Source organism: Accipiter gentilis, chromosome 14, assembly GCF_929443795.1.
Source record: "Accipiter gentilis chromosome 14, bAccGen1.1, whole genome shotgun sequence".
In the NCBI taxonomy this organism is placed as follows: Eukaryota; Metazoa; Chordata; class Aves; order Accipitriformes; family Accipitridae; genus Astur; species Astur gentilis.
The window spans coordinates 10221147-10234641 of record NC_064893.1 but is presented as its reverse complement, the minus strand read 5'-3'; the positions used below and the strand labels follow the sequence as shown (position 1 = coordinate 10234641).

General features: G+C 36.6%; 2 protein-coding genes across 2 annotated transcripts in view; one reads left to right on the top strand and one right to left on the bottom strand.

Annotated features, from left to right (window-relative positions):
• ZDHHC3 (zinc finger DHHC-type palmitoyltransferase 3) overlaps window positions 1-13495 on the bottom strand; it is a 435152-nt gene that overhangs the window by 329773 nt on the left and 91884 nt on the right. The window lies entirely within an intron of this gene.
• Window positions 9-13495, top strand: part of KIF15 (kinesin family member 15) — a 38831-nt gene continuing 25344 nt past the window's right edge. Inside the window, 13 exon segments of the mRNA XM_049817201.1 lie at window positions 9-92; window positions 94-166; window positions 1840-1882; window positions 3169-3352; window positions 4415-4491; window positions 5624-5661; window positions 6612-6709; window positions 7053-7232; window positions 7892-8101; window positions 8191-8316; window positions 9783-9905; window positions 10634-10757; window positions 12483-12574. Coding sequence (XP_049673158.1) covers window positions 9-92; window positions 94-166; window positions 1840-1882; window positions 3169-3352; window positions 4415-4491; window positions 5624-5661; window positions 6612-6709; window positions 7053-7232; window positions 7892-8101; window positions 8191-8316; window positions 9783-9905; window positions 10634-10757; window positions 12483-12574 — 1452 coding nt within the window.

Below are 13495 nucleotides of genomic sequence, written 5' to 3'. Positions count from 1 at the left end.
AGAGCGAAATGGCCGCGCCCATGGTAGCTTCGACGAGGAGGCGGGGCCACGTCGCGGTCCTTAGCGCCAAATTCAAACTTTCCGCCATTTTGAGAGAGGCCGTCGGTGGGCGGGGAGGTGTGGGGGTCGGCAGGGCCGGCGAGGATCATGGCTCCCGGCATGAGAGGTGAGGAGGGATGGGGTGGCCGTGGCGCTGCGCGGCCGTGAAGGGGCTGAGGGATGTCGTCGTCCGTGTCCCCCACCCCACCCGTGCGGGGAGCAGGAGGGGACCGGGGCGGCTCGGTGAGGGAGGCCGCGCTGCAGCCAGTGCCGCTGGCCGGGTGAGGGACGGCTCTGCCCTCTGGGGCTGGTCGCCTCCTGTGGGGTATCACCCAGGCGTAAGAACTGACAGGGTCGGGGAGAGCTATGGCCGTGTTGGCTGGGCTCGGTGGCCCCACGGAGGGGGCCGGTGCCATCCGGGAGTGCCCGCAGGGCAGCCGCGCTGCCCCCGGTGGTGTCGGGGAAGGGCGGTGGGGTGGGAGCAGGGGCAGGGAGAGGGGTCAGCCCCCACCCTCTGCCTCCAGAAGCGCCTTCTGGCACTGATGTCCCCAAAGGATTCTCGTGGTCGGTTCGTATAAGCAGCCCTCCCGAACCGGAAGGCTTTACAAACCTTGTTACTGTCAGCCGTCCCGCGTTTATCAGTTCGTCTTCTGTAATTTTATCGAGTTTTAATTAGCTGTGATGTTTGTAACTATAGTCTCTTCCAAGCGTTCAAGTGAAAGCAGCTCTTTAAAATGGGAGCTAAGAAGGGTTAGCTGAGAGTTGGTCATTTCCCAAGGTACAGGTTGTGCAGGTATCTATCAGTCTGACTGCCATTCCAAAATGTGCTGCTTCTCTTGTCCCAGCTTATTTTGATACCTTGTGCATTTGAAGAATAAACAACTGAATTAGAAGCTAGAACATTTCTCAGATGTTATTGTGTGAATCAAAGCAGTAAGGCTTGCCTAGCAGCAGCAGGATATTAGTGTAGTATGCATGTTAATGAGAAGGTTAGTACCGTTGCACACCTTTATTAATTCTACTTTGGAAGGGATCCTCCTACGCTAAAACCTGTGCACTTTTAGAGACTTTGTAAGGTCTTTATTATTGGAATATTTTGGTAAATCACCTTTCATTGTCGCGTTACTCATTTTTTAAACTTGATTATGTTAGTTAGTATTTTGACTAACCTATGTGAAATAATTTCGTGCCAGATTCACCCTTAAGTAAAAAATAAGTCATCGTATCTACCTATGGGGTGATATGTGCCATCTCCTTGAAATATGAAGCTGTGCAAAATGATGCTTATACATACAGGAGAGCTTTATGGATTACAGAGTGCTCAGTATTACTTCATAAAAGTGAAAGTAATATAGCTACTGAGTTGTGCATGTTTAGAAAATTGATTTTTTTTTCAGTCATCAGTAAAACTATCTCATGCTGTATTGTTATATAAATTCATGCTGTATTGTTATATAAATTCATGCTGTATTGTTATATAAATATAAGGGGAATATGTAATAACATTTATGTTAATGCTCTAAAGCACTTACAAAACCTTGTGTATAGTCATTTAAGAGACTAGTCACATTGCAGGACAGGAGCTTCCTCTACCTTTGCAAGAAACAGCAAACTTTCTGCCAAAGGAAGATGGTTAATAAATATTTTTGTGCAGTTCTGATTTATGCATGAAATTGATATTTATAAGACTCTCCATTTAGCTCCCTCAGTACTGCTTACAGTATTTTCTATTTAAACAGGGGTTTTTTGAGCAGTAATTTTATCTTGTTTAATTTTTGTGTGTCTGTTTCACTTTTATAGGAGATTTCCGTGACTCTGCATTACCTTTGTTGAACTCACCTAGGTAAAGTAGTATTGGCCAGTTCCCATATATGAATAATCACATTGCACAAAAAGTGCAAACAAAACCTAGTGTAACTTTGTGAAATAATTTAAAGTTTTTTCTTTCAATGTTTTCCTGCACAAGATTGTTGCCTTTCTCTCTTAACTTCCTTATAGGTTTAAAAAAAAACAAAACAAAAAAACAGTTCTCTAAACAAAAGTGTTGTCCTGAGATGTCTGATTCCTCTTGGAATGCTACCATGTGGTAAATTCTCATTTGTCCACTATCTCTGCAGCTAGAGTCTAGAATTTCTTGAAGAGATATTCCATGACGATCTTAAATTCTGTGAGGAAGTCCTAAGCTAAAACAAAAAACAAAAAGTCATCCTCCAAATATAAACAGTTTCTGCCACAAATCAGAATAATATTACCTAATGAAAACATATTCGGCAAGTTAGTGTGGTGTGTCTTAAATCCAGTATAACATCTTCCCTTTCTCAGCTGCTTCCTGTTCTTTTTTAGCCCTTTTCTTTGCCACTCTCCAACCCCAAATTTCAGTCACAAAGTCCTTCCCCCATTTTTAAAACTATTCTGTTCCTTTTTCTTGTTCATCGAAAGTAAAAATGTGTAACAGTTATAAGACCCTCGTGCTATAACTGCCTTTTGGGAAAGAATGAAGTAAAGTAAATCCAAGTTTGCTACCACTTCATGCAAGAACTTAATTCTTTAATATTATATTGGTATTTATACCAGAACTCCTCAAAGCTTTAATAGAATAGTCATGCACAGTTACTTATTCAACCTAAATTTACTGGTGCATCCACTGATAAATGTGATGAAATAGGTCAGGGAGCTTTTAGATGTAGGTGCTGCTATATTTCATTGGACTCATGGATCAAGAATTGGTTGCTGGAATGTAGCATTATCTCCTCCATTTGTGAAGTCTTTTATAACTTCAGTAGTAAGAAGGGTGCTTGAAGCCTTGTAGTCTTAGAAACTACTGAAACCCTTATTATAATACTGGTTTTATCTATCTCAAGTTCACTGTGAAATGTGTTGTTTTAGAGCTGAAGTTGCATGCAACAGCAATAAATTCTAGTAACTTCGTGTTCTTTGTTTTTAAATCTGCCACACCGTTACCTGTAATAAATCTGTGGCTAGTAGTGAATTGCTATGTACAGCTACAAGTAGCATATTTGCAGGGAAAACCTTTGAAAGACTTCACTTAATCTGATATTTGTGATTTCATTTTATCAAACAGCTGATAGATCTATTTTGGAGTAATCTAATGCATAAATATTCATTTAGTATTGAAGGTGATGCTATCAAAGTTTACGTTAGAGTACGTCCCACTTCAGAGGGAACTGTGTTAACGGATGGAGATCAAGGCTTGTGTTTATCTGTTCTTTCATCAAACACCATCCGTCTGCATTCGAAGCCTGAACCAAAGATCTTCACTTTTGATTATGTTGCAAATATGGAAACAACACAGGTAATAACTTCCAAAATCTTGTAATGGTATTGCAGTTTTTCCTCAAATTTTGGCAACTGCTATATTAAACCTTTCTAAAGATGTAGTGCCTTAGGTCTTATTTTTTTGCAGTGGTCGGGCTGGTAATATGTAGTTATAGTACAGAAATGTTGCACTAAATTCTGGTCTCTGATAGTTTTAATGTATTTTTAAACTATTAATTTCTTTAATTAAAAAGTTTGCATTAAAATTGAGGCTTCTATTTGTAAATTTTACAGTAACACCACAGACGGAAAATAAACCCGCCTGTTGAGACAAACATAAAAATAACTGGCAGCCAGTAGCTGGTAGTAAAGAAGTGATTTGTATATGAGGAACTTATGAGTTTATGTTCTATTTGTTGTATTTCCTTCTTATACATTTGCCTTTTAAACAGGTGCATTGTTCATCTGGGACATGTAATACTGGAAGGACTATTCTTCAATTTAATTTTTATAATATTGTGCTTGAAATTCTGAACTTAACTTTAATTCCTCTTAAGACTTCAATTCCATTTAACTCCTGTTTAAAAAAACCAAAACCCCCACCCACTGTGGGCTGTTATTTGTAGCTAGGCTCTTGTTGCAGGTCTAAGAGAAATACATGAAAATATATGAGGCTAACAGTTGTGCATATTTGTTGAATATGCCATTGTGAAGTGGCAAATGTTCAAAGTTAACTAGATTCATTAAAGTGTCATAGGCTCAATTTTGACCTACTGATGGTATAAACTGTAATAACATAAGCAAAAACACTGGACCAAATGTAATATAATACATATTTGAAAGCTGTTACTATGGTGCTGAGTTTTATTATTTTTCTTTCAGTTTATCAAGGAATAAAATCTTTTCAGAAGGAGTGATCTATGTCACAAAGAATTGAGACGTATATTTTTGCTGTGAGAACTCCAGGGGTCATGATACATGTCTAATTTTTAAGGAATGTGTCTATTTTAAACTTTATAAAGTTATGGCATAGAAAACACTGATAGAAGAGATACTTAAATGAGTGGTGCCAAGTGCCTTCTCTTTCCCTTGTCCCCAGGAGTCAGTGTTCTCAAGTGTGGCCAAAAATATTGTTGAATCTTGTATGAATGGCTACAATGGAACCATCTTTGCATAGTAAGTCATTTAATGGTATTTCATAGCAACTGCAACATTAGAGGAGATTGTGTTAATTAGTAGTTGTGGTTTTAAGTGCCAGAGTCTGTTTAATGTTACAGTAAACTTTGGAAGTACTTCCTTAGTGCAGCATAACATAGGGAATCTTCTTCCAATATTGAAGAGTACTCCTTATTCCTCTTTCAGAGGAATCTATTGGTAGGTGTTATGCTTCTAATACTTAAGGCCAAAAATGTGGAGTGTAAACTCATTTCAATTTTCCTATTGTTTGTCTAAAAACCAGAAGCTTTATTGTACTGTTAAAGAGAAACCTAGTTGTTTTCAGTATGTCCATAGTAAAATGGAATGAAAATTGGTTTAACTTGATATTTGGGAAGTTCAACTCTCTAGTGAGTCTTAGCTGCCTGTGGGAAAAGTCATGAATGATAATTTTAACTTTCAAAAGTGTTCTCAAGGTAGAAATATATCCATGACTAGTAGTATGAATATCATTATATTAACTGTCAATATTTTTTCATATTGAAAACTGAGTAAGCACTTTGGTCAAAAACGCTAACTTGAAGGACTGATCTAATCAAAACCTTACTGGGTTTTTTAGCCTAACCTAGCATTGCAAAACCATGAAGTCTACTTTGTTACAATATACAAATGTGCAAAAATGAAGTGAGTTTCTCTAGTATGATTAATAACTATGGTTTATAAAAAAGGATATATTTGACTTACAAGTATTTTTCTCTTTTTGGGCTTATGTGCACTACTGAGTGGCACAAACCCAAAAGATTTACCCAAAAAAATAGTTTAATATGTATATTTGAAAGCCTTCATTTTAAAGCTAAGTTCCACTATTTCCATTTCCAACAGAAATAAGGAAGAAAATGGTGGGTGGCGGGGGAGAGAAAAGGTGATTTATCTAAACAGAATTTCATGGTCAAATTTTCTGTTGTATTTTTATATCTTTTTAGCTGACTGATTTCTCAGGTTGCCTCTGTCTTTTTTTTTATTTTCAGTTTAGAAGAATTTTTTTTTTTTTTCATTTTAAGTTGTAAGTTCTCCTTAAAAGATGCAGATTAATGAAAAATTCAGAGCTTTAACTGACCTTTTTTTGTTTGGTTGGTTTGTTTTGTTTTGTTAGTGGCCAGACTGGGTCAGGAAAAACCTTTACTATGATGGGTAAGTGCATGAGAAAGCTTAATCTTTCAGTGGTTTCTTAAATTTTTTTGTCTTAAGTTGAAATGTTGTCTTGCTCAAACACCAGGGATGATTTAGATTTTTGTCTTCCTGCAGATAACTTTAAGTTTTAAGAAATGGTGCAGTGCTCAGTGCCGTTGTTCTTGCTTTATACCAAAAAAGTGAAGTATAGGTACTCTCCTCTACCTTTTTGAAGATGTAGATTTTTTTTTTTTTCTGTTTTTAACAGGAGAGAAACTTTTCATTTAAATCAGACACTTTTAGTAAATTTTCTCAAAAATTAGTATTCTACTGGTTTCCCTTTTTGGCTGATATCCCTTGCATGTGTAGAAAAATATTCTAGTATGCAAGGGTCTTCCATGTTGAAATATATTGAGGTTTTCAAAATAACTGCTTCCTATCCAACTAGGAATTTAAGGCCTCTGTGTATGAAGGGGGAACCCCTTGTAATCATGTTCTTCATACAGTGGTGATTTTAAATGCATTAATATTGTGCTTGCCATTAGAAAATTACTGAAATAACCAAAACCACTTTGGCCGACATGTTTTTGAGAAATTAAGTAAACATGGGAACAAATCCACTCCATCTTTCTGGTTCTTCAAATCAGGGTTAAGGTAGCTGTATTGGCATACCTCTACATCTGTACATGTTTTTTATGGAAGTCTGAAGTAGTTTATACTATTTTAGACTTAGGTAACCTAAGGACAGGTAAAATAAACTTTCACAAGCATCATTTAGACTACATGTAAACCTGATTATGGAATATTATTTTAGATCTTGAAAGTTGATTTTATTGCATTTCTTCTGTGGTTTTGCCATACTCTGACTAAAATCTGGTTGCTGAAGTCTTCTGTAATGACATCTTGAAAAGGTCAACCATTACTCCTGAGTAGTACTAATTAATTATTTTTTTAATTAAAAATCTCTTTAGGACCTTCTGATTCTGATAATTTCACTCACAGTCTGAGAGGTGTAATTCCACGGAGCTTTGAATACTTATTTTTTCTAATTGAACGTGAAAAAGAAAAGGTACATTTATTTTATACTTATTATTGCAGTGAAAGTAATGTCTCACATTAAAGATTAGCTCAGGCTGTTTGGTAAGCAGTTAAGTTTCCAGGATTATTGTCATCTTGCATCAAATTTATTAATGAGAAATGCTTGCATTTAGTACTCTGCCAAATTATAGTACACTTTGTTCAGACAAAAGCGTGCTTATATTTTGAGTCTAAAAATGCATCTGGGTTTCTGGATGTTGACTGTTAGCTGGGCATCAGAAGTGCATCATATGCAGACTATATATGCAAACGAATAACAATGCCAGACTTAATAAAACCAATCTGTTTATAGAGTAAATTATTGTGTTTTTCAGGCTGGCAGTGGAAAGAGTTTTCTCTGCAAATGCTCATTTATTGAAATCTACAATGAACAGATATTTGACTTGCTAGATTCTGCTTCAGCTGGACTGTTTCTCAGAGAACACATCAAGAAGGGAGTCTTTGTGGATGGTGCTGTTGAACAGGTGTTGTCATCTGCTGCTGAAGCATACCAGGTATTTTTTGTCACTTTTTAATGTTTGGACTATTTATCTTGATGCTTATTTGGTAAATATTCCTCTTTGATTAAAGCACGTATTTTTTGCACAATGTCTGTGACATCCTCTTCCCCTATCTCTATCTTCCAAAAAACAGTGTAAAAATCTGTTTCTAGGCAATGCTTTCTGACTATCCCACACATGTAAGAAATCATGTAGTTCTGGAGTTTGGAGTATATGAATTGCAATTACAGTAATCTTTCCCTAATGCTTGCCCTACACATCTCTGAAATAGCAACAGAAAAGTACATCTTCTGCTAATCAGGCAGCATGTGTGTTCCAGAAATTGTCAGGTTTATTTCTCCATAAATGAGGCGTTCACATAGTACTTTTGTGACTTTAAATATTTTTTCCCTGTGTACTGTTTTCAAACAATAATGGCATTTCTGGAGGAAAGAAGTGAATATTATAATTAGTGTTTATAGCTACAGTCAAGCTTAATAAATTTTTTCACCTTTAAAATACTTTTATTGGATAAAAGGAAAAAAGTCCTTGTCCTTCAGATTTTTAAAGGCCGTTGCATTGAAATATGCTTACTACCATTTACATCACATGTATGTAAATACTGGGTACAGTCTGAGATACTTGATATTGTTTGATGTCTTTATTGTGCTTAGGTACTAACTATGGGGTGGAGAAACCGTCGTGTAGCATCGACCTCAATGAACAGAGAATCCTCAAGATCACATGCAGTTTTCACTATCACGGTGGAATCTATGGAGAAAAACAAAGAGATTGTTAACATTCGGTCTTCCCTGCTCAACCTGGTAGACTTGGCAGGATCTGAGAGACAGAAAGACACCCATACAGAAGGACTGAGGTTAAAGGTTGGTTCTGTAATATCTGTGGCATCTTTCTCCTTTCGGATGTACTGCCCTGCTCCACCCACCAAATCTGTTCTCTCTCTCTCTCTCAGGAAGCAGGTAACATAAATCGATCACTAAGTTGCCTGGGCCAAGTAATCACAGCACTTGTTGATGTGGGTAATGGAAAACAGAGGCACATTTGTTACCGGGATTCCAAGCTCACTTTTCTGTTACGGGTAATATATATGCTCTGGATTTTATATGCTACTTGGTATGCAGGGAAAAAAAAATTGTTTGGGTTGATTTTTTTTATTTTTTTTTTTACTCTAAAAAGCTGAACTCGGGCACATTAAAAATTTGTTTCAATATTGGGCGGGTGGAAGAAGGCTTGAAAAATATCTTTTTACCTAAACAGATGTCTAGCTAATTTGTTGCTATTAACTGAAGACAAATTTATTTATGCTCATAATCTCCTATTACCTATTTGCAAATTTTAAAGAAAAGGTAGCGTATGTTTTCATCCCTATTATTTGGGAAATACTGTGTATCACAATGTAATATTTAGAGATGTGTTGAAACATGTGACAGGATTTCCAAAATTAGCCTATGTGTACTGTGTTGGTACAATGTTAAGAATTAGATAAATTTACAGTTTCCTATCTGAGAGCTTATGGGCTCTTTTCAAGATGAACAGAAAACAAAGATGGAAGCAGTCAAAGATTTGTTGGATGCCAGCACTCACCAAAATTCTGTGAACAGTAATGAATAATATCTGTAATACATTTTTGTATTATAATATAGCACTTGAACATAATACAGCATTTGTGTTACAACACAGTATCATTGGGATTATAGCAAAATTTCCCGATCATTCCATCCCTTTTCTATGTATATCTTAGAATCATGAACCTCTGAAGAATTATATTCTTCCAGTGCAACCCAAAAGACACAGAAATTGGGAGAGAATTGCGACTGTATGAGCTGTTACTTTCTTAAGTGGTCTTATTTTTTTATTTTTTTTTAGTTGGCTCTACTGCAAAGAAGTCCACAAACATGACCTTCTCTACTAGAGAGAGAGAATGCGGATGAGGCTTGTGGTCTATTTTGTAGTACTAGACTTTTAGTCTTAGGTCTAACTGCTGCGTTCTCCAGAGATTTGAAAGCTGCTTGTTTAACAGCACAGAAATATCTGAAGACTGTGCATGTTAAAGGGAGAGGTTCCTTTCTTACCCTTGGTCAAGAATGTGTGTGTTTGGCAATTGCCACTAGAAGATAGGTTGGAACAATCAACAGGCTAGATGATGTTCAAAATACTGCGAATACCAATCTGCTAAGTACCAAGATTAAAGTGAAATATCTGCTGTATTCTCTGATTTTTTTTTTTTCCATTTTTTCTTTTATCTCCCTCCTGTTCAGGTGTAAAAAACAAACAAACAAACAAAACCCTCCAAAAAACACTCAAATTGTTGATAAGTAGTATAGAGTCAGTGTTTTGAAAACCCAAATAAAGTCCTTATTTACAGTCATATCCTTTATACCCACAGTTGAAATAAAATTTCAGAAACCTGACTAGCATGCAGCTTTGTTAAATAAAATCCCTTCTGCAATTTGTTTGAAATGATACACAGTAGTTCTTAGGTGATGGCTTCCTGCTGTCACCAAAAACATGCAAATAAGGCTAACTTCCATGTTTTTTAAATAGGATTCCCTTGGTGGTAATGCAAAAACATGTATTATTGCAAATGTTCACCCGGGATCCAGGTGTTTCGGTGAAACACTCTCCACTCTAAATTTTGCTCAGCGAGCAAAGTTGATTAAAAACAAGGTAAGAGTTCCTCAATGTTTTTATTGTTGAAAAAAACAATTTCTTCTCATGTAAACTACACATCTGCAAACAGGGTTGCTTTATTGAAATGGTCTTGTGCTTTCACTAATTTTAATGAATATAACTTATTTTAAAATACTAAATTTGCTTTCCTAATTTTTTTTTATGATAAATGATTTTTGAAAAGGCCTTGTTTTCTTTTGGTTATGAATAGAATACAACAGCTGGGGAGTAGGTAATGGCTGATAAAAGTGTATATTTGTTGCTTGTTCTTAGAGTACTTCATTGGAAAAAAAGTAAAAAGTAAGTAAATCTGTACTAAAAATTAAAATTTTCATACAAAGTTAAAATTCAATGGTATTTCAGTGCATCTAGTTTTTATATATGCTAATACCCAAGATGTAATTTCTCATGCGTGGGTTTTGAAAGTATGTTGGCATCTGGCTGGAAACTACTGTCTTCGATGTATACTGCTTTGGTCAAAAAGCTCCAGATGGAATTCTGCAGAAAACATTAAAATTTTTAACCCATATTTTTAGCTGAAGTGCAGCTTGCTGGTTTCTTAGGAAATGGAACATTGCTTTTCCCATGAATTCTTTCTTTCCTAAGATGGAAACACTTCTCAGTAGTTTTGCTGCTTTGCAGTCTTTGAGTTTTCTCTTATCCTATAAAATACAAGATTTTTATTTGTACCTTTTCCTAACTTTCTCTTAACATATTTATGAAAGGCTGTGGTTAATGAAGACACACAAGGAAATGTGAGCCAGCTGCAAGCTGAGGTGAAGAAATTGAAAGAGCAGCTTGCTCAACTTACTTCAGTGCCATCTATGCGTGATATGTCTGTACCTCAAGGTAAGAGTTGGGGGTGAGGGGAGAGAGAACTCCCTACTTCTGTAGCCTAGAATGTTGGAGCCTTACATAATTCATTAAGTTTCTGAACAATTAATATTTTTGTAGGAACTGACCCACAGACGTTGCATTTGTCTTATGAATTCCATTGCCTGTATTTGTATCTGATATTTTGCAGAAATTGTTAATGTGATTTTTATCTTCTTCCTCTCCTAAGTTTGTGTACTAGGCTATGGTTTTATTATATAATACCTAGAGTACTCTTCCAGATTGTAAGAGGTATGCTGCCCAGTCCTTTAAGTAACTAAAAGTTTGCATGTAATTGCTTGTACATTTAGGGAGGGCACTAAGGTATTGATAATGCTGCATTCTTTTTAAGCTCAGGACAGAATTTTTTCCCCTCTTCCCTTTTTGCCCCTTCGGGAAGATCCTACGAAGAATGTTTACTTTTCAATAAAAGAGAGATTTCAATGTAAGATGGTGAAAGGGTTTTTATGTAACTTTTTTTCTTCCAGCAGCTTTTCACTAGACAGTTGTATCCACACTACTGATCCCAGCGTAGCGTTCTACTATGTATACTTCTCACTGAAATAGGCTACCTTTATAAGGTTTGATTACAGGGTAGTGAACTTGTAATTGTAACTCTTGTGAACTCTTCCTGTGTTCCTGAGTCAACTCTTCCTGACCTTGCCAAGAAATAGGAGATAACAGCAATAGAAGTTATTACAGAAGTTAGAAACACTTGTCTACCATAAAGCATTTGTGGTTGAGTTTTCCTAAGGAAAAAATACTTCTCTCTTAGCATACACTTTTAACCAGTAAAAACAAGTCAGTGATTATGTGGGACACTGGATCGCTGCCCATGGATACATGAATATTGACAGAACGCTCAAAAATATTTAGATCTGTGATAGAGTTCCAAGGGAAAGCAAGTGATGATGCTTAAATACTGAAGAGAGGTTTTATGCAGAACCTAATATATTAGACCTGTGTTTAGTCTATGTAGTTAAATTATGTTTGTAATATTCGATCACACACATATGAAATCTGCTTGCTAGCTACTTTAAAAATATGATGGCATTTTTTAATATATTAAATAACAATAGGGTAGTTATTATTCACCTAGATACTATGGTATTCTATAAATAAGTAGCCTTGCCTATGTGAGGATATTCGGGAAAGCTATTTTGAATTAATTTCTGAAGTGGATTAGTAAAGCCCTTTTAATCCCTTGTGTGGACACTTTCCTTCCAGATTAAATCACTGATTGTCCACCTAATTCATGGTTATTTTCCTGAATTTCCTTCTCATGAACCAGTTAGTCCACTTCTAATATGTACAAACTGTAGTAATGATGCCAATAATGGCTTAGTGTTATCAAATTAATTTTGGAGGGGTTTTGCATTTTACAGATACACTCAGCTGAACAGACTGATTCTTTTATTTTAATAAAAGTTCATCGTAAAGCTGTTTAATGCCTGAACAACTTTGTTAATTATACAATTATGTATATTGACTCTGTTCTTTATCAGTACTTGCAGGTGACTAGGAATTACTGTCTAAACTTCTTTGCTCTGGGTATGGTACATGATCTTTGTAGAGGAATTATACTACTTGAAGAATTTATTTAAATTTTCTTTACACAACTGTCACGTTATGTATGTAGAATCACCTGGTTAACTGGTATTTTAATGAATATGGCATTTGTTTCTTTGACTTACCCTACAGGTGCTGTTGAAAAGGGGAAGAACAACATAAATTACATGAACAACTTTCTTGAAGCAATGTTGTTCTGGGAGAAATCAGAAGGTGAAAAGAAGGTAAGAAAACACTAATATTTCTAAGTGCATTCTGTGTACTGTCTGATGAGAAATGAGTGAGCATATCAAAACTTACTCTCTTCATTTTTCTTTTGTTTTTTAATAAAAATACCTTGGCCAAAGATAATAAGGTTTGGTAACAAGGGAACTTAGTCAAATGACATTCGAGATAAAATCTGTAGTCCTCAGGAGGACTACAAGGATGTCATGAGGTTATACAGGGAGAAAACTAGAAGGGCCAAAGCCCAAATAGAAATTAATCTGGTTACTGCTGTAAAAGACAACAAAAAATGTTTCTATAAATACATTAGCAACAAAAGGAGGGCTAAGAAGAATCTCCGTTCTGTATTGGACATGGGGGGAGACATAGTGACAAAGGCTGAGGTACTTAATGCCGCCTTTGCCTCAGTCTTTAATAGTAAGACCAGTTGTTCTCCCTGAGCTGGAAGATGGGGATGGGGAGCAGAATGAAGCCCCCATAATCCAAGGGGAGATGGTTAGTGACCTGCTACACTACTTAGACACACAGAAGTCTGGGGCCAGATGGGATCCCCCCAAGGGTACTGAGGGAGCTGGTGGAAGTTCTCACCAAGCCACTTTCCATTATTTCTCAGTAGTCCTGGCTAACTGGGGAGGTCCCAGTTGACTGGAAGTTAGCAAATGTGATGCCCATCTACAAGAAGGGCCAGAAGGAGAATCTGGGGAACTAGGGGCCTCTCAGTCAGACTTTGGTGCTGGGGAAGGTTATGGAGTAGATCATCTTGAGTGCCATTACATGGCATATACAGGACAACCAGGCAATTAGGCCCAGTTAGCATGGGTTTATGAAAGGCAGGTCCTGCTTGACTAACCTGATCTCCTTCTGTGACAAGGTGACCCACTCAGTGGATGAGGGAAAGGCTGTGGATGTTATCTACCTAG